This window comes from Triturus cristatus, chromosome 2_2 (genome assembly GCF_964204655.1).
Source record: "Triturus cristatus chromosome 2_2, aTriCri1.1, whole genome shotgun sequence".
NCBI lineage: Eukaryota > Metazoa > Chordata > Amphibia > Caudata > Salamandridae > Triturus > Triturus cristatus.
The window spans coordinates 6,788,226-6,813,121 of record NC_140582.1 but is presented as its reverse complement, the minus strand read 5'-3'; the positions used below and the strand labels follow the sequence as shown (position 1 = coordinate 6,813,121).

The following is a 24,896-nucleotide window of genomic DNA, read 5'->3' as shown; positions in this document are numbered from 1 at the left end:
TAAATTCTTAAAACACCTTTTCTTCTTCTTTTAATGAGCGTGTTAAGTAGTTCTTGTGTGCCTTTGCTATATCTATTGACTTCATAGTTAAGAAAAATTCACCCGTAAACTGTGCATCTTGACTACTAAGTACTGGATTCATACTCTTTCAAATAGGAATCTCTGAAACTATCACATCTAAGTTTGAACAATAATACTGTATCTTTCCTGTTCTATAAAATAAACTGGTTAAAATACTACATGAAATGCCATATGTTAACGGTAAATGACGATAGGTGACGCCCTCTACTACTGAAGCTGGTAATTTCATGCAAACATAACAATCACTAATTTCCGTTGTGTCTACATACTGAAATAATAACTTTGTAAATACCTTTAAAGTAGTGTAATTATCTGTCACAGTGTGATGCAAATCTAACTAATCTGATGCTTCTAATTCTACTCTATCTCTTTTTACGATAGCTAACTTTTCATTCGGGTCTGTGTTATTTTCCTTATCTGTTTTCATAAGGTAAGGAATCGCTGTTGTTAAAGCCAACCAAACTATAACTACTAATAATATACTACATATACAAATTCTACAACATTTGTTTACATAATTTTGTTTAGGTTTTCCAGCAACTCTATCTTCAGCCATTTTAGTCTAAGAAGACTTCTCTTATTTTCTTCACTTTGCTTTATGAATTTTATTTCTTTTGAAACACTTTATTCGCTCACTATTGAGGAAAGGATATCTTTTAAAACTCTTGCAGAGTTGTGTGCTTAACTATGGAAAACAAACCAAAAAAGGCAAAAGTATGCTGAAACAATAGGCAATGCCCAAACTTACCAGAACACAACAACTTGAACACATGGTCACAAGGTGAATCGGATTTAGTCTATGTGAATAGAAGTGGACTGCATAAAAGCATTACACGTTCATTCCAGCGGCAGAATGTATGTCTTAATAACCTCACACAGCCCATAAGTTGCATGCTGAAGATTGTATAGAATGAAGGAGAGGTTTCAGAATACCAAGTGCAGCAATAGTACACAACAGCAGAGGGTTGTGGTCCAGAGGTCAGCACTTAAAACCTGCATCCCCATAACCACCACAATCTATCTTATCCAGGTTGAGTTTAAACCAAGGCTGTACAGCCAGTCTCTGATAACCACCCTGCATTTTTGTAATTTATAGACGTCTGCTTTTTAAAGGGTTTATTACTGAGAGGAAGAGCTCTCTTAGCTCACTTGATTTCTGTGCTTGTCGTTCTGGTAGTACACCCTACCACTATTTCTCAAAGGCAGCTGAGCATTTGCTTTACATTTGTGTGCTTTCAGAAAAGAAGAAATCCAAGAAACGACACTGTCATGAAGAGGATAATGACGAAGATGAAACCCCCATCACTGAGTCCCAGGAAGCTGTCCCATCTGCAGCAGGAAAGCAGGTGGAGGAATCATTAATTAGGCAGGATGAATATGGAGCGAAAGATTACCGGATCCAGATGCCGCTGAAGGGGGACCACTCCTCCCGTCCGCTCTGGGTGGTAGGTTTTCAATTTCTCTGAAACATGCTCTTGATTTCAATTCATCCTAGAGCTACAGAAAACGTTGACTGGTGTAGTTGTTGGCGGGAAAAAAAAAATATGTGAAAATGTTTTTTGGAAGCTCTAACTATAAAGTCATTTCATTGATTCTGACTCCACAAAAGCTAATTTCTATCCCATTTTACATTTTTGAATCTGCATAGTCCTGTCAAAATGTACCTTAATGAACAATGACCGACCCTGATAAACATACCCATCTAGTCTTTTCATTCTTTGTCTGCCAGAGCACCATTCCGTGTACTGAGGCACCAGTTCTTTCCTTACCCTCTCATTGTGATTACTCTCCTTTCTCAGTCTTAAACTAATTTAGATTTTTTTTTCTTCTAGTTTTAGACAATTCCTCTTGTTTATGTATTATTTGTAGTGATCAGTGTTCGGGTAAATTGCATTCGCGTTTACCACAACCTCATTTTTCTATCCGGTTGTGTGCCAGCATTTCCTAAATTATACAGACAGCCTTAAAGGGCCCTGCTTAAGAATAGTTTTGCCATAACGTACTGCCGGGAAATAAACGGATAAATTTAGCCCAAGAACATAGTGGCATTTTTGCAGCATATGAGTAATATTGAAGACAGTAGAGATTTTTGTTTTTAAAGTGCTGTAAACGCCTACAGTTGTCCATAAAAGCATTTGCTCTATTACCATACCCGCTATGTTTGTTCTTAAAGGGTCTGTGGGCCGTCTTTCCACTTGGCTCATAAATCATGTTGTAACTATGAGCTGTTGCTGGAATATAAATGCTTGTAGTTTTGTTCATGAGGAACATTTTTCTGATGTTTAACCATGCAAAATGTTGGCATCTCACATTATTTTCCCACCATCTCTTTGCAAAAAATGAATGTGGAAAATGTAAAAGAAATTGTAAAGATTGTAGACACGAGTAGCTCTGTACAAAGACTGACAGACCTACCAAAGACTGTGCACAAAGACTGAAGATAAAGCTTGACTAGTGCCCCAAAACAAGTTTGGCTACAAGTACCAAACCTGTTACACGTTTGTAATCCTGAAACATTTTGCTTATGTCTTTCTGTGCATTGAAACAGTTGTATGAGTTTACACATATTAATAAGGTCATGTGCTCAGAAATGGAACTTTTCTGAAAATACATGCCTTTGTTTGTTGCCGACATTCTCATCTCAAAGCTAATTAAGTTTGAAATCTAGAGGCATTTAGTGCATTTTACTCTGCACCTTTGATAAAGAAAACTGGCCCCTATGGGGTGTCTTTTATACCGGCAAACTGATGCTTCCATCGCGTACAGGATTGCTCCAGGTGGCAGAGGAAATTCTTGCCGCATCCCCCTTATATAGAAGTGTAAGAACCACTCCTTCCTCCCTAGTGAAGTGCATATCAGTTATCCAGAATGGGGATCCAGAGTGTTCTCCAAAGTGAGGCATGTCCACTGAATCGTTCTAGAATTGTCTCCAAGCTCTCACTCGTTATGTATAATTATTAGTGACAAAATCGCCCAAGTATATAAGACCCTCTTTGTCTACTTGGGAAGGACAATGCATTCCCAAAGAACAAATCAAGCCCGTGAGTGAGAACAGTACTGACTTGGCCCAGTTGATGCTGACCCCAGAGTATTTACCATAGATCTCAACAATGTGTAGGAATCTGTTTTTCCATCTGACCAAAAACCTGAGTGAAGCTTTCCAACTTCAATCCCTTATGTCTGGCACCTAGGCAAAAGGCCTGTGTACCCAAGTCCTCTTGTATTACTAGACAGAAATCCTAACCCAGCTTCAGCATTGCTGTAGGTTTCTGGAAAATATGTTCCTAGCCTTTCTATAGGTTGGGGTCAGGGAGGCTATTTTTCAGATATGATTTCCATGGTCTCCCATTCTGTTCACCCTACGCAGCTGCATAGCAACCCATGGGGTCGAGCCTGGATTGGTCTGTCTTAAATTGGAGTGATGCTTTAATCAACATCACCCCCACCTTGACCCTGTAGTGGTTGCCGAGTATGCAAGGGTGGTGTACCTCACCCATACATACAATGAAAAGTGTTACCCACCAAGTGTGTCTCTTGAAGCAGTAATAACTCAGCTTCTCCAGTATTGGATCTTTCATAGATTCCATGCCTGAATCATCCCCGTCGTCGTAGTGGGAGTCCCACAGTATCCTTTATAAAAGCAGTAAATACTATCTTACTCCAGTATTGGAACTTTCATAGATTCCCATAGCTTGTATCATTCCCCGTCGTCGGAATGGGAGTCTCTGTACACAAAATAACATAGCAGTAGGTACAAAAGAGAAAGAAAAAGGCCTAGGCCTCATTCCCTTTTGTAGCATATCTACCTCTTTTTGTAAAAGAGACCAAAATAGAGCAACAGCCAATCAGATTAGCCTCACCCCACAGAACCCTCCTGAGAGAACCTCAGAGCCTCTGATTTTCTACCGCACGTTGTGCTCAGGGAGTCTCTTTTGAGCTCTGCTCACTTCAACTCTAGTTGACTGCTGTTTTTCTACATTTGTTCTTCAGAATTGTTTGGTGTTTCATTCAGAAATGTCTGACAAGGAGAAGAAAGCCCTTTTCAAACCTTGTTCCACCTGTGGCAAGAAGAGGCTGTATGTGGAGGACAGGCATAAGGACTGCATTTATTGCCTGTACCCGGATCATAAGGCAGCGGACTGCAAGATCTGCCGCACCTTCTCTACGACCATGAGGGTCGCCTTTCCACTTGGCTCCAGAAGGTAAAGTCAAGGAAGGGAACTCTGTCAAGTGACAGTGAGGACTCCTCATCTGGCACCTCATCTCGAAGGTCAGTGAAAAGGGGTAGGGCTTCCCCTTCACCATCCTCTGAACGTCCTGTTAAGGCCTCAAAAAAGACCCCCCGTGAGTCCGAGAGCCAGAGTCCGAGTAAATCTCCTCACCACGGTGCAAAGGAGAGGGAAGGACTATCTGCAGCTGCAGCAGTGGTGGAGTCTGCTAAGACTTTTAAGAAGCCCTCTTCTCTATCTTAGTCCAGGAGATGGTTACGGTCCCTTCTTCGCTTGGCAGATCTCCAGGGCATGTTGCAGGATTATAGGAAGAGGTTTTCTCAAGCTCCTCCTCCATCTTCGACTTTCTCTGCAGTACATACTGTGCCTACACCATCGGCTCCTGCAGTGTTTTTTCCGGGAGAACTATCCCAGATGGTTTCACAGACACAGGTCTCCAACCCAGGTTTACCTCCAGTAGTCCCGGATGTTCATGATGATTTCTCAGACGAGGATCAGGATTATGGCAACAGGTCTAACCAGTGTGTTGAGTGGGAGGATTATGTGATCCCGGATCCAGCTTCACCTACTCCGGATCCAGTGGATTCTCCACCGGCAGACATTGGGGGTTTTCACAAGCTGATGGAAAGAGCCTCCAGTAGATTCCAGCTTCCTATGCCTTCAGTTCAAATGGAATGCTTGCTTTATGATTTTAAGGAGCCCTACAGGAAAGTGGCCCATTCCATTCCCATTGTCGGCCATGTCTGGAACGAGGGTTTGAAGGCGATGAAGAACCCGGCTACTGTTATTCCAGTTTTGCCTCGCCTAGAGAAGAAGTACACGGTGCCTGAGGATAGTCCAGCGTCCTTGATAGGTCAACCGAAGCCGGATTCGGTAATATCCCAGGCGGCGCTAAGAGAGTCACGCAATCCTTCTGCACCGCTGACGACGACTCCCGATTAAAGAAGGCAGGCGCCTTGATAATGCGGGGAAAAGGTTTTCCTCTATGGCGAGTCTTTTAGTACGGGCAGCGAATGCGTTGGCGATTCTTGGTAGGTGCGATCGCCAAATGTGGTGCGACCTTTCACCATATTTGGACCAGCTCCCACAGGAGTCCAAGGCGGAGGCCAAGAAAATTCTACAGGAGGGAGAGGCTACTTCGGCGGAGGTGATCGACTGCGCCATGAATATCGCCACAACAGCTTTCAGTTCGCTGGCAGGCGCAGCTGTTCTTCGTCGCCAGGGCTGGCTCCGGGCGACATGGTTCTGACCGGAGGTTCAGAACAAAATCCTGGACCTCCTGTTTGATGGTGAGGCATTATTTGGGAAACATGTCGACGATGCCCTCCAGGACATTTTAAAAAGATACGGAGACGGCAAAATCTCTAGGCAATCTTCAGTATCGAAAGGTTCCTTTCCGTGGGGCCAGGGGGAAGATGACCACATCCTGCAGAGGCTCGTACCAACAACAATGGTACTCTTCTTATGGTTCGACGTCTGTCATATCGGCCACCGTACCAACGATAACGACAAGGCCAGACCTCGTCTTTCTCTCGATCCAACACTAGAGGAAAGCAGAATCGCCAGGGACGTGACACCCCCAAGAGACAATAGCGGCGTTCTGGCTCTGCCTACTGTACCCACCTCCCCGTTAACACCTGTGGGAGGCAGAGTCTCAATACATCCACAACTGGAAATGGATAACATCGGACCGTTGGGTGCTCAACATCATTCGAGATGGCCATACGCAGGAGTTTCTTCATATGCCACCTTCCAAGCCCCCTGTCGCTATGCCTTCAAAACATCCGCGTCTCTTACGGATCGAAGTTCATCAAATGCCCCTCAAGGTAGCAGTGGAGCCGGTTCCCCTGTCTCAGAGGGGGGACGGTTTCTACTCCAGGTTTTTCCTGGTCAAGAAGATGCTGGAGGAATGGCGCCCCATTTTAGATCTCGGGGAGCTAAACACCTATCTCATCAGCCAATCCTTTTGGATGGTCTCTCTCCAGGATATCTTGCGTCTCCTCAACCCGGGAGATTTCATGGCCACTCTCTATCTCGAGGATGCGTATTTTCACATACCCATTCATCCAGCCCACAGAAGGTTTCTGCGATTCACAGTAGCCAAGAGCCACTTCCAATTCAAAGTTTTACCCTTTGGACTTCGCTCTGCCCCGAGTATCTTTACCAAGGTGCTGGCACCGGTGGCAGCTTTCCTCAGAGAACAGCATTTTCAAAATCTTCCCCTACCTGGACGACTGGTTGCTGAAGGCTCCGTCCAGGCGGACAGCGGAGGAGACAGTCGAGGCATGTACGACTCTGTTCAGCAATCGGGTCTGACTCTCAACAGGAAGAAGTAGTCTCTGTCCGTCCAAGAGAGCACGGTTCCTAGGGGCTATCTTGGACACCTCTCTCAACAAGGCTTCTCCATCCTTCGAAAGGCAAGAAAGACTAAGGTCCTTGGCTCATTTGTTGAGAAAAAGAAAGTGTCTTTCAGTACGCCGTTACAAATCCCTTCTAGGAGTGATTTCTTCATGCATCCCTTGGATTTCCCACTGCAGATTGCGGATGCGATCTCTTCAAGAGCAACTAGACCTGCAGTGGCAACAAGTTCACGGCTCTTTCGACGACAAGGTGGTGATTACTGCGGCAATGAAAGAAGCCGCCTTGTGGTGGACACAGGTGGAGAATTTATCCCAAGGTCTATCCTTCGTAAGCAATCCGGCTCCTTAAGTTGTCACAACAGATGCATTGCTGGAAGGCTGGGGTGCGGTGCTTCAGGACTTGCATGTAAGCGGGCATTGGTTGCCCCGGCACCGCCGCCTTCACATCAACCTCCTGGAGCTCAGAGCGATTCGTCTGGCTCTTCAAGCGTTTCTTCCACGTTTGCAGGGTTCGGCGGTTCTCGTCCGCACGGACATCACCATGGCCATGCACTACATCAACAAGGAAGGGGGTACCAGATCTCTTCCGTTGTCGCAGGAGGCCCAAAGAATTTGGGAATGGGCGATCCTACACGGAATATCGCTCACGGCAGAACACCTACCAGGAGTGCTAAACGAAAAGGCGGACAGGCTCAGCAGGCTTTCGTCAGTCAGCCATGAGTGGGAACTAAACCAGATGGTCTTGGACGACATATTTCACCGGTGGGGCAAACCCTCAATAGATCTCTTTGCTACCCTGGTGAACAGAAAATGCCAGTTTTACGCAAGCAAAGTTCACCATCGCGGATCGCTGGGGAATGCGCTTTTGATAGCTTGGTCAAGAGCATTTGTGTACGCCTTTCCCCCCCCCCATTCCGTTAATAGCAAGGATACTCAGGAAGATCAAAACGGAGCCATGCAATATGATCCTAATAGTCCCAGCTTGGCCGAGGCAGTTTTGGTTAACGGAGCTTCACCTTCTTTCTCTGGTCCCTCCACGTCCACTACGGGCGATCCCGGATCTTCTCACGATGTCCCAGGGCCAGATCTGGCATCCAAATCCTCTTTCCTTAATCCTCTCAGCATGGTTCCTGAGCAGCGAGAATTCCTAGATCTTCATCTCTCGGACAAGATAAGGGATGTTCTCTCTCAGGCTACAGCTCCTTCCACTAACAAGACTTACCGTCTTAAATGGAATTGCTTTTGCATCTGGTGCCAACAGCAAGGTATGGACGCTTTCTTGTCTCAGCCTCATAAAGTTCTTCCTTACTCCTGTCCTTGGCTAAGGCAGGTCTGGCTCATTCGTCCATAAAGGTTCACTTGGCTGCAGTTTCTCACTACAGACGCACTGCCTCTGATCCTTCTCTTTGGTCCTCTAGAATTGTCAAACAATTTCTTAAAGGCTAGTTTCGAGTCTTTCCTCCAGTGAGGCCTCTGCCTCCCACATTGCATTTGAACTTGGTTCTCACCCAGCTGATGAAGCCTCCCTTTGAACCGGTTCATCGAGTAGATTTGAAATTCCTCTCATGGAAATTAGCACTCCTTCTTGCTCTCACTTCGGCAAGACGTATTGGAGAATTACAAGCTCTCACAATCCATAAACCTTTCCTCCAATTCAAAAGGAACACAGTAATTCTAAGGACTAATCCAAAGTTCATACCAAAGGTGCCCTCTGGTTTTCATTTAAATGAGCCGGTAATTCTCAAGGCTTTCTTTCCTCAGCCATCTACACCGGCGGAAAGGGCACTTCATTCGCTGGACGTGCAGCGGTGCTTGAAATTTTATCTGGACCTTACTAAAGAATTTCAGAAATCTTAATTGTTCATTGCATTCAGTGCTCCCCGCAAAGGCTTACCCCTGTCCAAGCATGGTATTGCTCGATGGATCTCCAGTGCTATACAGTTCTGTCATTATGCAGCGGACAAGCCTCTAGAGGGCAGAATTGGAGCACACTCGACAAGGTCCATGGCTACCTCTAAGGCTCTTTGCGGGGGTCCAGATTAAAGACATCTGCAGAGCTGCAACTTGGAGCAGCACGCACATCTTCACAAGAAATTACTGCCTGGAGACCTTGGCAGAGGAAGACACGGCTGTAGGCCAGGCAGTCCGGAGGAAGAGGCTTCATGCTGAAGATCTGCTTGAACCCCCAGCATAAGGTAAAAGACTGCAAAATTTGTAGAACTTTCTCAACCAGAACCCTTAAAGATAGAGAGGGTAGGTTGTTGATTTGGCTGCAAAGACTTAAAAGTAAATCTGATGTCGTCTGATGAGGGAAGCTCTACCTTCGCCAGGCATTGGATCTTTCATAGATTCACATGCTTGAATCATCCCTGTCGTCGTAGTGGGAGTCCCACATTATGCTTGTAAAAGTAGTAATTAATATTACCGTAGGCTACAATGCAATAAACAGTCACTGCAATAGCCTATCTATTTTCTTTTGTAAAAAAGAACCAAACTTAAGTAGTAGCCAATCAGGTGAAAGCACCCTGTAGAACACTCTTAAGAGAGGCTAGGTTCTTCAGGTTCGAGGCATGTGGGCTGCTGAATTCATATCTGTCCATAGATCGCCGCCTAGTGTTGGGTCCGGATGATTGCACATTGTTGTCCTGGAAGAGTCTTCGAAATATCACGAGATAGGTGGCTCCTCCCCTGGACTACAGTGCGCATGGGCATCCTCTCCATCCTTAGATTGTTTTTTTCCGCCATTGGGTTCGGATGTGCTTATCTTAGCTCAAGTTCGGAAACTTTAGTTTAAGGCCAAAAGGCCTTTAGATCTCGTCGGTACTGTTCCCGTTCGGTATCGACCAGTTTCTTTTAGTGTTTTAGCACCTTCTTCACGGTTTTCGGATCCGCTTTGGTCCGAACATCGAACTTCGATCGACGATGGAATCGAGGACTCCCTTCAAGAGATGTCCTTTATGCCACGCGAAATACCCACACATCGACGTCCATCCGTTATAAAACAAATGTCTCTCACCGGATCACGATGAGTCGAAATGTATGGCCTGTGCCCGGTTCCGCTCGAAGAAGACTCTCCGGAATCGACGGGCAGCGAGATTGGAGGCACAGCAATCGGCGCCTGCCCCGGCCAACATCTTTAGCACCGAAGACGAAGACGCCGAGAGCGTAGAAGACGTAGACTCCAGCCACGCTTCCGAACACGACTCCCGATCGAAAGACGACGATGAGGTGATCTTTGAGGGCGAAGACGTCGTCGAAGAGGTAGGAGACTACAATGAGACCCTTGGGGCCGAGGAAGATAGCTCCAGCGAAGAGCTAGGCCAACCCGTCGATACGGAGGCCGAGAGACTAAGTCGTCATAAGGGTCAAGTCGAGGGATCGCCTGCGGGCCTTACCCAAGATCAATCACACGGTTCTTCGGCCCCGCCTCAAGGCACGGCCTCTAACGTTTCACAAGAGCCATTATTATCGAAGACTGGATTCCCTTCAGTGAAACCGAAACCGTTCGTCGCACCGGTTCCATCGAAACCGAAAGATAAACTGGTTGCGATCAGCTCGAAGGCCTCGAAGCCCTCCACTCCTTCGACGCCGGCAAAGGTCATCGGCGCCGACCGCGCTACAAGAGATTTCGGTGCCGAGCTCACCGCAACGGGTCTGGCCGTCGAGCCAAAGAAGAAGGCCCTCGGTCCCCACAAGGCGCCTCGGCCTATGGCACCGAAGATTACGGCCCAACCTACCAAGGTCAAGGTGGCCGACCCGTCTGCGTCGACGTCGAAGACGGCTGCGCCTGCAAAATCATCGACTCCGACGAGTGTCGATACCTCCCTTCGGATCGACGACCCAAAGACTGGAAATAAGTCGGATGCCGCTTCGACGCCTACCTCCAAGGTGCCGATCGGTTCCAAGGCACCATCTGCGTTCACAGTGCAACAGGTCTCAGCATCGTTGCAACGCATCATAAACCGGGCAACCCTCCACTCTACGTCGGGTCCCGAAACGCACAAGGCCGCAAAATCACACTCGACGCCGGCGCACATCACATTTGGACTGCCGCCACCCACGGCGCCGAAAATGTTCGAAATCCGGACACGTGTCCGCCAAACACAGTCCCTCTCCACTGGACAAACCGATATAGAGCCTTCGCAGGCACACTTTATCGACGCCGACACTGGCAAGCGGAAAATCACGCAAGAGAAGGGCTTGGACTCATACAAGATTCCTCTGAAACACAAATTGCCGGCAGGTTCAGAACCAGTGCTTCATGAACACTCTCAACCCTTCCATCAGGATCCGCCGTCCTTTTCTCCTACGCATTCAGAGGCAGTCGCAGGAGAGGACTATATAGGGGATGATACCACCTACCCTGGGGATATCGACCCTGATGATCACTTGCAAGACCCAGATCAGGCATGGGATGACCCCACCGACCAGGGTAACGCACCAGATACTCCCGACACGCAGCTTTACAATATAAAGACATCTCCCACAGGGGACACTGCTGCCTTTAATGCCCTCATAGAACGAGCTGCTGCCAATCATGGAGTGGAACTCCATTCTGACACTGTAGAAGAAGACTTCTTAGTGGACACTTTCGCCTCCTCTGAGAAAACCGTCAAAACTCTGCCAATGTTGAAGGGAGTTCTAAAACCTGCAAAAGACATTTTTAAAGAAACAACCAGGGCACGGGTGCTAAACCCCATAATCGAAAAGAAATACAAGCCTGCACCCGGAGACCCTATGTACATTAGGGGTCAGTTACCTTTAGACTCCATGGTTGTTGCTAATGCTCGCAAACGAGCCCATTCACAAACAACGGGTGATGCTCCTCCCCCCGACAAGGAGTCCAAAGTGCTGGAGACATCAGGCAAAAGAATAGCAGCGCAAGCGGCAAACATCTGGCGCATTGCCAACACACAGGCACTCCTGGCCCGTTATGATAGGTCCCACTACGACACACTAGAATCACTGCTACAACATTTGCCAGATGAATACAAAGAGGCAGCGGAGCTCCTTATCAGAGAGGGACAACTCCTTACCAATGCGCACTGGATGCAGCCGACACTGCGGCAAGGGCGATCAACACAAGCGTCATGTTGAGGAGGCACGCATGGTTGAGAATCTCAGGCTTCAAGCCTGAGATTCAGAACAATATCTTAAATCAATCGGTCAACCCAGACTATTTATTTAGCCCTGAAGTTGACACTACCCTCGAAAAAATTAAGAAAGACACTGAAACTGCAAAATCAATGGGGGCTCTGCAGTCGCAGCAGTTTCGTAGTGGCTCCTTTCGTCGCCCCGGGAATAGAGGAGCAGCTAGAGGTCAGGAGTCCCAGCAGCAGTACAATAAAGGGGGCACACAAAGTCACTATGATAAAACCACCAGAGGTGGATATCGTGGATCCAGCACCATAGGCAGAGGACATGGGTACGGCAACACCAGGTCCTCCCCCAAAAACAAACAGTGACGCCTTCTCCCTGCCCCCCGACCACATAACACCTGTCGGGGGGAGACTCCAGCAGTTCCTGTCAGTCTGGAAAACCATCACCACAGACAGGTGGGTCAGGGACATTATCCAGTACGGTTACTGTCTAGAATTAACGTCCACTCCACCAAACATACCGCCAAAGCACCGTCCTATGTCCGTAGAGCACTTGGCATTATTGCAGCAGGAAGTACTAAGTATGCTGCAAAAAGGTGCAATAGAGGTCGTGCCCGTCGACCAACAGGGGACAGGGGTGTACTCTCTGTACTTCTTAATCCCAAAAAAGGACGGTTCGCTCAGACCTATACTAGACCTGAGACCCCTCTACCACTACATTCTATCAGAGCATTTCCATATGCTCACCCTACAGCAGGTTCTACCGCTACTCAGTCAGGGAGACTTCCTAGCCACACTGGACTTGAAAGATGCGTATTTCCACATACCCATACACCCATCACACAGAAAATATCTCAGGTTCACTATTCAAGGGCATCACTATCAGTTCAAAGTTCTCCCCTTCGGAGTAACGACGGCACCCAGGGTCTTTACCAAGTGCCTAGCAACAGTGGCTGCACATCTACGAAGACAGCACATTCACGTCTTCCCTTACCTGGACGACTGGCTTGTTCAGGCAAAGTCAGCCCAGCAATGTGCCAGCCACATGTCCCTCACCATTCACCTTCTTCACAGTCTGGGATTCTCACTAAATTACCCAAAATCACATCTTCAACCCGCACACGTACGACAGTACCTGGGCGCGACCATAAACACTCTGGCAGCCACAGCTCAGCCAAATTTAGTGAGGATTAACAGCATGCAACTGCTGATCACAAAGTTCAAACCTCAACACTCCCTTCCTGCGTGAGTGTTCATGCAGTTGATAGGCATGATGGCCTCCTGCATTTTCATAGTCCCGCACGCGAGACTACATATGCGCCCGCTTCAGGAGTGCTTAGCACGTCAATGGAATCAGGCTCACGGACGATTGAAAGACCTAGTGTTGGTGAGCGGTCGGGCATACAACTCTCTGCATTGGTGGAATCCACAAAACCTTTGCAAGGGCCGACCGTTCCAAGAGCCTGTTCCGCAAATAATACTGACAGCGGACGCCTCTCTCCAGGGATGGGGAGCTCATGTACTCAATTATACAGTGCAGGGACTATGGACAACACAGCAAAAGAAGATGCACATCAACATTCTGGAACTGATGGCAATCTTCCTAGCCATGAAGGCATTCAAAGTACACTTGTGCAACAAAGTCGTGTTGATCCGGACGGACAACATGACTGCCATGTACTACATACAGAAGCAGGGAGGAACACACTCTCCACAGTTGTCTCATCTGGCTCAGAGCATGTGGAAGTGGGCCATTCAGAGGAATATATTCCTCATGGCGGAACACCTCCCGGGCAAGGACAACCAGATGGCGGATCTGCTCAGCAGACACAGCCACCAGATGCACGAGTGGGAGCTACATCCGTCAGTACTCCAACCGTACTTCCAACAGTGGGGTCATCCAGAGATAGACCTATTCGCAACAAACTAAAACACAAAATGCCAAAGCTTTGCCGCCAGGTTCCCACATCCGCAGTCACAGGGCAATGCGATATGGATAAACTGGTCCGGCAGATTTGCGTACGCTTTTCCCCCAGCGCCATTAATACCGCTAGTGGCACGCAAACTGCGACAGCACTCACTGACACTCATCCTAGTTGCTCCCACATGGGCACGCCAACCATGGTACACCACCTTTCTAGAACTTTCCGTGGTGCCGCATCAAAGGCTGCGGATCAAACCCGCACTTTTAACGCAGAACCATGGCGAAATTCAGCACCCAGATCCGCAACAGCTGAACCTGGCAATCTGGCTCCTGAAGTCTTAGAGTTTGGCTACCTAAACCTGCCACCTGATTGTATGGATATCATCAAGGAGGCCAGAAGACCCACTACCAGAGCTTGCTATGCAGCTAAATGGAAGAGGTTTGTCATTTACTGCAACAACAATGACATTAGCCCGCTGGACGCATCCATTCAAAACATCATCTGTTATCTCTTACACTTATACCGATGCAATCTGGCATACAACTCCATACGTATCCATTTAACCGCGATAGCAGCCTATCTTCAAAACAGGCAGAACCTCTCTTTATTCAGAGTGCCTGCCATCAAAGCGTTCTTAGAGGGACTCAAACGAGTAATTCCCCCAAGACACCCACCGGCACCGGTGTGGAACCTCAACTTGGTCCTCACCCGACTGTGTAGATGTACATTCCAAACAGCAGGCAGCTGTAGGACAGGCTGTTCTCCAGACACTTTTTCAGACTGCTGCAGCTGGCACGGGCAGCCGCCGCTAATGGAGGGACTGATATATAATCTATGCACAGATATGAATTCAGCAGCCCACATGCCTCGAACTGAATATGCTACTTACCAGTATGCATCTGTTCTTGGCATGTAGGGCTGCTGACATTCATATCGCCCACCCTCCTCCCCGGCGCCTGTAGCGGCTGCAGCACTCAGAATTACTGTATAGCATGGTCATCACTTACTGTATCTACTCCATCACTGCCACAATGGCGAAAAACAATCTAAGGATGGAGAGGATGCCCATGCGCACTGTAGTCCAGGGAAGGAGCCACCTATCTCGTGATACTTCGAAGAATCTTCCAGGACAACAATGTGCAATCATCCGGACCCAACACTAGGCGGCGATCTATACATAGATATGAATTTCAGCAGCCCTACATGCCAAGAACAGATGCATACTGGTAAGTAGCATATTCAATTTTCTACCGCATGTCGTGTGACCGGGAGTCTCCCTGAGCTCTGCTTAGTTTCTTATTGAATGTAGCAGATTTCTTCTTAAAATGTCGGATTCTTCAAAGAAAGGTCTCTTCAGGTCTTGTGGAACATGCGGTAAGCAGAGACTGCATTCTGAAGATACCTATAAGAACTGTGTCTACTGTCTATACCCCCAGCATAAGGTAAAGGACTGCAAGATTTGTAGAACCTTCTCAACCAAAGCCATTTAAGATAGAAAGGGTAGCTTGTTGATTTGGCTTCAGAGACTTCAAAATAAGTCTGATGTCTCTGAGGATGAGCCGAGCTCTACCACACAGGCCTCTCAGGAAACATCTAAAAGCACGAAGCCTCAAAAGGAAAGCATTCATTTCCTACTGAGGACATGAAAAAACATCTTCAGAACCATCCATGAAGATTAGTCTCTAAAAAGCCTATATCGTCGACGGCACTAGCCTCTGGTACCCTATCGATGCAAAAATCACCATCGGAGCATGTGTTCGAGGCATATGAGCTGCAGATTACACACTATGCATAGATCACCATCTGGTGTTGGGTCCAGATGTTTGCACTTGTTTTTGTCCTGGAAAGTCTTTGGAAGTCATGAGGTATGTGACTCCTCCTTAGGATAATAGTGCGCATGGGCATCAGCTCCATCCTCAGATTGTTTTTTTCTGCCATCAGGTTCGGATGTGTTTCTCGCGCTCTAGTTCGGAACCGTTACCGATTCCTGTTTTGACGTGCAATCCTTCACCCTTGCAACGGTTTTGTCTCGAACGTGAACCCTATTCGGCGCGCAACTCTAACAGTCTTTGATTCCGGTCGTCAAAGAAGGCCTTCGGGCCGACCTGAGCCTTGGCATCTGGCTCATGTAAAGGACGCCTTTCAAAAAGTGTCCTCGATGTGGGTCGAAGTTTCCCCAAACGGATCTGCATGAGGTGTGTAACCTCTGCCTCTCTCCCGAGCACTAGGCCAGAGACTGTCCCGCTTGTGCCTCCTTCCGCTCGAAGAAGACCATCCGGGATCGACGAGCTCGAAGGACCATGGCTCGCTCGTCGAGTTCGATCCCCGACAATATCTTCCAGGAGGGCGCAGATGTTGCAGAGGAGCGGGGTCGAAGAAGAGCTCATCAGCGCCTTCGAAGCCGATGACGCCGACGTCGAAGAAGTGGTGCCAGCTCAACGGGTCGTAAGTAAAGACGTCGACCCCGACCCATTCCCTACAACAACAAAGGCTTCGGTTACACCTTCACCCTCGGGCTCAGGTGCACACCGAAACACTGCTTCCCATGCCCCGCCCTCGGGTCCGGCAAAGAAGCCTACCAAGCCTTCCGGAGACTCGGGCTCGAGTCTGCCTGCCACCGGTGCCCAAACCCAATCATCAGCACCAAAAAAGGTCGCACCCATCCTCGGGGCCGACCGCTACTTCCATCCCGAAGCCCTCTGCACCGAAGACTCCAACCATTGACTCCCCGGCACCGAACAAGCACTCAGAGCCGACCAAGAAGCCACTTCCTAAAAGTTCGGACTCACTCTTCGGAGCCGAAAAAAGCATTGACACCGAAGAAGCACACAGAGACTGACCAATCGCTTGTCTCGAAGCCCAAATCCGCTCCGCAACCAGCGCCGAAAAAGCCCTTGATGCTGACGCCGTCGACACCGAACACCCACCTTCTTCAGAAGAGCTTTTTCAACCAGACCCTCAACAAAAAACATGTAACTAAAGACCCTAAAACGTCTCAGTTCCAGAAAAAGACCACTAGCTATGCCTGCACCAGCTCCACCACCTAAAAAGAGGGATATAGCCACATCACCTCTTCGAATACCTTCTCCACCTCCACCTCGTTCTCCTACGCCATCCCCTACACCGGTAGATAACGACAACACATATGATGACACAGGAGACTGTGACAACAACATGCCACTAGATGACCCCAGTCCACCAGGCTCCCCTGACCCCTGGGATGACTATAATACGCCTGATGTCCCTAATGTCCCACAAGAGGACATCTACCCTTCTAGGCCTTCCCCACCAGAAGATACCATAGGGTTTAATCAGCTAATTCACCGGGCTGCCCAGTACCACGGCGTCGACCTACATACAGAACCGGTCGAAGACGATTTTTTAATGGACACTTTAGACACCACCATCCACATCCACTTTACCCATACTCAAAGGGGTGATTAAATACGCTACAGAAGTATTTAAAGACCCTATCGGGACTGGAATCATCAATCCTAGAATTGAGAAAAAATACAAAGCTGCCCCACAGACCCAGCTTACATTAAGGGCCCTGTTCCATTAGACTCCATGGTGGTCTCCAATGCTAGGAAAAGGGCTAATTCGCAGACAACAGGTGATACAGCTCCGCCCGACAAGGAGTCTAAACTCCCGGACACCTCTGGCAAAAGAACAGCATCCCAGGCAGCTAACATTTGGCGCTTCGCAAATACTCAAGCCCTGTTTTGGTTTTTTTCGTTTAAAAAAAAAAAAAAAGATTTTTATATTTTTGCTACACAATTAAATCCACTCTTCACGCTGTATTCTACAACTGTAGTGACCTTGAATTCAAACACCCAACTCCACCCTCCCCCCCCATTACCAGCGTCCTCCGTTCAATATTATGTTATGTACTTTAGGTGTCTCACTGATTTTTTTTTTTTTTTTTCTTTTTTCTTTAAATTTCTTTATTAGGTGTTCCTCCAGCACAGCAAACCATGTACATCAAGCAACAGCAATCGTTTCCGCCTCTGCTGCTTTTGTGATAATACAAATCAGGAATTAGACCACCAGTCTTATCAGTGGAGGAGTCCTCCCGGTCACTTTTCGATATTGTTCTTATTCAGTGTTATAAACATCATCAAAACGTAACTGCAACTTATCTCCCCCTACCCCAACTAACTCTCCCTGAACCCCTTCCTGTTGCTTCCCATCCCTTCCCTCCCCTCTCCCTCCCCACCCCCCCCCATCCTGCCAGGTCTGGGTAACTCGAGGTCCATGTGTTGTATCGCCTATACTGGGTCCCCTTGCGTCTGTTCCCTAGGATCTGGGGCCGTCCCCCCCGCAGAATGCAGCGGCTCTGAGCCTGCCTGTGTGGATTGTGCGGTGTGCGTGGCTATCTCGTGAATCATAACTCCCCACGCCAGTAGCACTTCTGGTAGTTTATCTCTCCTGGTGTTACGCATATGCACTTCTTCTGCTAGTGCCCACTCCCTTAAATCAGTCCTCCACTTTGCCACTAGTGGCCCCTGCTGGGTTAGCCAATGGATCACGATACGCCTTTTGGCGATCACGAGGCCCAGAACCAGGAACCGCCTACTCGTCTTGCGCTTAGGATCTAGTGGAATCAGGCCCAATAGGCAAGCACGCGGGTCCAGGTCAAGTACCCAACCCGTTATCCTGGTCAGGTCCTCTAGGACCATTCGCCAATATGTCTGGATCGTAGGGCATGACCACATGATGTGCGGGAAATCCGCCGGAGCACCGGACACCGGGGGCAATGTGGGTCTCTGGAATTATCAATGGCCTGGAGCCTTTTGGGTGAGAGATAAGTCACATGTATTATATTATATTGAATTTGTTTAAAGCGATTGCATACTGACACCTTCCGGACCCCGTTGTGTATCTTTTCCCAGTCTCGAGTCGTAATCTCCTGCGGACACACCCGCTGCCAAGAATCCTCTATTTTTAGGGGCCTATTTTTCTTATCCTCTCGTAATGCCCTATAGAGGTGAGTGACAAATTTTCGCCCCCCAGCCATGGCGAGCATAGTGACCAGGCTGTGAGTGTGCTCTGGGGCTTCCGGGAATGAGGGCCACAGGTGCCGCGCCGTTGCCGCTATCTTAACATAGTGCAGAAACTGCCCAGATCCCAGCTCAAAGTTACTCACTGCCTCCTGATAACTAACTAATGTATTATCCGGGTAAAGGTCAGACAACATCAGGCAACCCCCCGTCTTTCCATTTATCCGTGGACATCACCTGATCTATGTGAGCAAAGGGTGGCATGAGCCAGAAGACCGCCTCCGGAGCAAACGGCCGACCCTGAATCAGGCGTCGTGTAACTCGATGCCACAGTGCCACTACGAGTCTCACCAATGGAGGACTCTGATCCCGCCGTCCCCCGGTCGCCAGAGGAGCGCTCCTAGCTGTCGATTCCCATAAATACCCTCTAGTAGCGACCGCTCCCAGGAGTGATCCGTGTCCAGCCAGGCTATAGCGTGTTGTAATTGTGCTGCGAAGTAGTAGAGCTCTAAATCCGGGACCTCTAGACCCCCCTTTTCCCCACCTGCGCTTCATGATCTCAAGACTGACCCGGCATCTCCTCCCATTCCACAATAAGAGGACCAGGAGTGCATCCAATTCCTTGAATACTCTGTGCGGGAGCTCATAAAAGGACCCCTGCATCGTATAGAGGCAGTGAGGCAGGACCACCATCTTGATCAAGGCGATCTTCCCCATTAAGGAGAGGTTAAGCGTGTTCCAAAAGGCAATACTACCCCGAAGCCCATTAATAATCCTTCCCATATTGTGTTGATAAAATACTGCCTCAGTCCTGCCGATCCACATCCCCAAATATCGGAGCGTGTCCGCCGCCCAAGGGAGTTCCATCACCGGACGCTAGGTCACCTCCCAGTCACTCTCTGATCCAATCGCATAGAGTCGCGACTTCATCTTGTTGACGGAAAGCCCAGAGACGGCAGCAAACCACGCCAGTGCAGCGATCATGGTCGGCAAGGACTGGGTCGGCCGAGTCAGATAGATGAGCGGATCATCGGCATACAGGGACACGATGTGCTCCGAACCCCCAATCCGTATGCCCTGTCCCTCAAGTACTCCACGGAGGTGGCAGGCCAATGGCTCCATGGCCAGGGCGAACAGCAAGGGGGAGAGCGGGCACCCTTGCCGCGTCCCTCTTGCTATGGGTATTATGTCCGACACATACCGTCCTGTGCGAACCTTTGCCACCGGATGAGTATAAAGCAATTTTACCCAGCTGACAAAACCCTCGCCCAGGCCCATTTTTAGAAGCGCCTGCCAGAGATAGTCCCATCTGATCGAGTCAAACGCTTGTTCGATATCTAGGAACACTAAGGTGCTCTGATGGGCCCGTCCCTCCAATGTTTGCATAACATGGGCAAGGCGACGAATGTTCCGTAACGTGTTCCTGCCTGGTATGAAACTGGACTGGTCCTCATGAACCAGTCGCCACAGATATGGAAGGAGCCTATTGGCCAATACCTGGCTTATAATTTTAAGGTCTACATTCAACATTGAAATTGGCCTATAGGAACTGGAGAGCAGGGGATCCTTCCCTGGTTTGGGGATCATTACTACCAATGCCTCCCTCATGGAATCTGGGAGCTGTCTGCACTCACCGGCCTCTTCCGTGATTTCCAATAATTTAGGAATCCGGATCCCCCCGTATTCCTTGTACAGTTCCGCCGCCATACCATCCATCCCAGGGGACTTAGCAGTTTTCAGATGGGCGATCGCCGCCCGTATCTCCTCCCCCCTAAAGGGGGCTCCTAGAGCCTCTTGACTCTCCGGGTCCACACAGGGCAGTTCCACCCTTTGCCAGAAAAGTCTCCACCAACCCGGGGGCCACAGGGCCGTCAGGCTCAGAGTATATTCTACATAAGTGGGTCCAGAATGCATTGTTAATTTTGTGCTGCGTATTGACCACTCGGCCACGGTCATTTTTTAGTGCCAAAATCGGGAGGGGTTGCGTCTCTGCCCGAATCAGGCGCGCCAGCAACCGACCCGCCTTATCCCCCTCTGTATACCAACAACGCCTGCTCAGGGTTTTATTGTATTTGCCCAGTGAGTCCCAAATGTCCCCAATTTTCTGTCGCGTATCGTCCCATTGAGCCGACCTCTCGGTATTCGTGGGAAGCTTCTTCTCCAGAACCACCAAGTGCTCCTCATGCCGGCGTAGGTCTTGTTCAAGCACTTTTTTAACCCCCACCTCAGTAGACAGGCATACCCCCCGCACCACCACCTTCATTGCATCCCATTTGATCGCCCTGGTACCTGCTGAGCCCCAGTTAGTCTCAAAATAGGTTTCCAACCCGGTTGATCTAGCGTTCTTATAGGTCGGGTCCCCGAAAGCTTCAGTGTTGAGCCTCCACAGCGGTATCTTGGACCGCGGCCGGCCTAGCGAATACGTTATTAGTAGTGGGGAGTGGTCAGACAAGTAGCGGGCCAGATAGTGCGTTTCTGCTATCCGGTGCGCTGCCGTCCTCTGGACAAAGAAGTAATCTAGTCTACTATAGATGTTGGCAGCAGGTGTGTGGCACGAATACACATCGACTATTGGGATTGCGGTTTCGCCATATATCCAATAAGCCATAGTTATGAAGCATCTGGCCCATCGTTTCTCTGGTTTTGGGTTTGGCACCTAAGTTTGGAAGGTGTCTGTCTAATTCCTCATCAAGGGCACAATTAAAATCTCCCGCCATAATCAATTCGGTGTCTGGATCCAGATCCAACTGCCCCAAGACTCCACTTAAGAAACCCCCATCATCACTATTCGGGGCATAGATATTCACTACACTTACTCTGCGCCCGTCCAGCGGCCCTTCCACTATCACAAACCTCCCCTCAGGGTCCTTTTTGGTATGCAAGGCCTTAAAGGGAACCCCCGGTGCCACCCATATAAGCGCGCCCCAGGCAAACCCCGTGTAGGAGGTATCGAAAAACTGGCCCCTCCATCTACGTTGAACGTATTTAAGACAGTCTCCCCATAAGTGCGTCTCCTGAAGCAGCGCTATACTTAGCCCATAGCGCCTCCATTAGGTGGCCACCCGGATCCGCTTGACCCTGTTTTGAGCCCCCGAACATTCCACGTCAGTAGTTTATATCCCTGTATGTCACTTGGCATGGGTCCGCAGATGTGCGTGGCGTCGCGCCCCATAATAATGTAGGAGCCCCCCTATCGCTTTGTAGCATAACCGCCCATAGTATGATCGTCTCAGACCTCTACCTGTACAACAATGACCAGACCCGACAACATCCCCAACAACATCCCCAACAGAACCAAAATGTAGATCCCCCAGCCCCTCCCACCCACAAGCAGTAGCCCTTCATTCTCATAACCCACTCCTGGTCTGAGGACTCAGAACCCCGCCCCAAAAACACCACCCACACCCAAATTCACCCCACCCAACTTGAAGTAACTATTCTCAAAGCACCTACTTTCACGAGAGAAGAAACCCCGTTCCCAACCACCAACATGTAACCGGCTGCCTGGCACCGCGTGACCCCGCCCGACCAATGGTCTAGCCGGGTCACCGCAGCACACTACAACCGGCCCTTCCAAACAAGTACAGTAGCGGGATAGCGTGACCCCCCTCAAAAACTTTTCTCCCGTTTTCCCCCATCGAGTCCCCGGGCCCTTGGCCCCCCCACTCAAGTACCTCAATTAAGTCCAGTGCCCTTTGGTGCAGAGTATGTACTCATTGTCCATGACCCAGACCCCTTCGATCACAGCTCCCAGTCTGCCAATCAGCCAGCGTCAGAGTCCTCCCCCACCTGGCCGGTGGCGCCCCCCAGGTCCGATTGTGTTTCTTGTACCAGGCATAGCGGAGAGAACTGGTTCTGTGTGGGAATCGCCTCCCGTTCCGTGAGGAGTGTGTCATCTGGTCCCACCATGATACGTCCTCCATCCGTCCGCTCCTGGGTTCCCGACCGTTGTTCCACCTCGTGTCGGTGTTGGTTCCGCTGTCGCCCACTTCGCCTCCTTCGTTCCTGCCAACCGTGGTTTTGGTCTTGGCTGGCCAAACCCAGGGAGTCCATCCAGTCCGTTACCTCCGCAGGGTTATCAAAGAAATGCACCTTGCCGTCATACTGAACTCGAAGCCGGGCCGGGAACAGTAAGCTATATTTCATGTTGAGGTTTCGCATCCGACGTTTGACACCCAGGAAGCCATTACGCATGTCCTGCACCTTTTTCGTGTAGTCCGGGAAGATATGGATATCCTGGTTTTCAAATCTGGGCGGCCCAGTAGTGCGGATATGTTTCAGGATCGCGTCTCTGTCTCGAAAGTTGAACAATCGAGCAATCATGGCTCTGGGTGGGGCTCCAGGTTGTGGCGGCGGCCCAAGCGACCTATGGGCCCTCTCGACAGCGAACATTTTGGAGAAACGGAGGTTTGGAAATGTTGTGCAGATCCAGTCTTCAAGGAATAGGTCTGCCGCCGGCCCTTCCACTTTTTCCGTAATCCCAAAAAACTGAGATTATTTCTCCGCGACCGGCCTTCTGCATCGTCTGCCCTATCTTCCAGCCGAGCCGTGTGGTCCCGAAGGGCCGTCACTGTTTCCCGCAGCTCCGTTTGCAAAGCATTCAAGTCACCCTTGGTTGTGGTACCCCTATCCGACACCTTCCTGAGATCGAGGCGCAGGTGGTTAATGTCCATGGTCATTCTGTCCATTTTGGATTCCAGCGCCGTTCTGGAGTCACGAATTGCTTCCAGTATGTCAGTCTTGTCTCGGGCCGCTGCATCCTGCGGAGTTTCGTGGTCTGGGACTGTTCTGTGATGATCCGCCACCGCCGGGCCCGGAACCGTTTATTGCATTATTTTATTTGTTTGGGCGCCCCGAAGGGGCCTGTCCTTGCCCATACCCGGCGCGACCTCGGTATGCCGTTTCCTGGGGTCCCGTTAGGTCAGTTACTGCGTGTGGATTTCCACAGGATCCCCCCCGCAGGCGCAGGTCACCGCCGGCAAACCAGAGCCCTGGTCCTCAGTGGTGACGCTATGTCCCCGGTCGCGCCCTGCTCCAGTTAGGATTGTTGTATGCCCCCACTGGGCCTCTCCACGCGGACCGCAATTCCGTGCAACTCCAGGGTCCGCCAATGCACGAGGCAAGTGCGTAGGGCCTTTTCTTGTGCTCCCCAGCCCCTCCGGCACCGGGGGAGCCTGCTTATGACGCCTTCGAGGAGCTTCAGTCCCAGACCGGCCGGGGCGGATAACCCAGGCCCTTTCTGTGCGCCTTGTGGTCCTTCAGGCGCTAAGAGATCTCTTGCGCTATGGGGGTGGGTGTCTCCTCACCACCCCTGCTTGAGTCCTCAACGTGGGCCAGAGGAGCGGGTGTTTCAGGCCTTACCCCGGGAGGGGGGAGGAAGGGGAGCACTGCACCTTCAGTGCTGGGGCCTTAGTCACAGGCCAGCAGCTCTATGTCCAGACTCGTCCTGCAGGCCCCGGGCCCCTTTCGGTTTGCTTCAGGCCCTTCTGCCACGGAGGCAGCAGTCACCTCACACCAGGCAGCAGGGCGCCCTCAGGATCACAGGCCTCCTCCCAGCTCACCAGGAGGCCCGAGGCAGTTCGTGGCGGTACCCCTCTGTCGGCCGGGGCTGCCGCACCAGTATTCCAGAAGTACCGGCACCTTGCGGGCAGAGGCAAGCAGGCCTCACCGCTCCTGTATCGCCCCCTGTCTGGCTACGGCAGTCCGCTCCTGATGCAGCGCCCGTCCCTCGGCACCGGTTCCTCCGCTCGAGGCCGCCCCCGACAACACAGTTTGTGGGCCTCGCCTGGGGTCACGGGCCTCTCCAGCGCCCGCTAGCAGGTTCGGGGGCCGTCCGCCGCCGTCCTCCGCCGAGATCACAACCTGGCGGCTGCTGCGTGCTGGGAGCCCGGATTGCAGCAAATCTCCAGCCGCCCGTCACGTCGTCACCGGCCGCTAATTTCGCCCCCGCCGGGATCTACAAACTCAGGGGGGGTCGCGATATCATTGCAGGCTTGCGGGGGTCTCCATCCCGCCAGGATAGTCCTAGGATTTCGTCCGTTGGGGCCAGAGTAGCGTGAAAGCACGTCTAACCGGCCATGTTGTTAAGCCACGCCCTACTACTCAAGCCCTGTTAGCCAGATACAATAGGGCTCACTATGATGAGTTAGAGTCCCTACTCCCAACATCTCCCGGACAAATACAAACATAAGGCCAACAACCT

General features: G+C 50.1%; 1 protein-coding gene across 6 annotated transcripts in view; it reads left to right on the top strand.

Moving 5' to 3' along the window:
* ERCC3 (ERCC excision repair 3, TFIIH core complex helicase subunit) overlaps positions 1–24,896 on the top strand; it is a 1,429,399-nt gene that overhangs the window by 88,348 nt on the left and 1,316,155 nt on the right. For all 6 annotated transcript variants that reach the window (XM_085640927.1, XM_085640925.1, XM_085640926.1 and 3 more), the window contains one exon: positions 1,321–1,526. In XM_085640927.1, the coding sequence (XP_085497053.1) occupies positions 1,321–1,526 (206 nt within the window). The remainder of the gene's footprint in view (positions 1–1,320; positions 1,527–24,896) is intronic.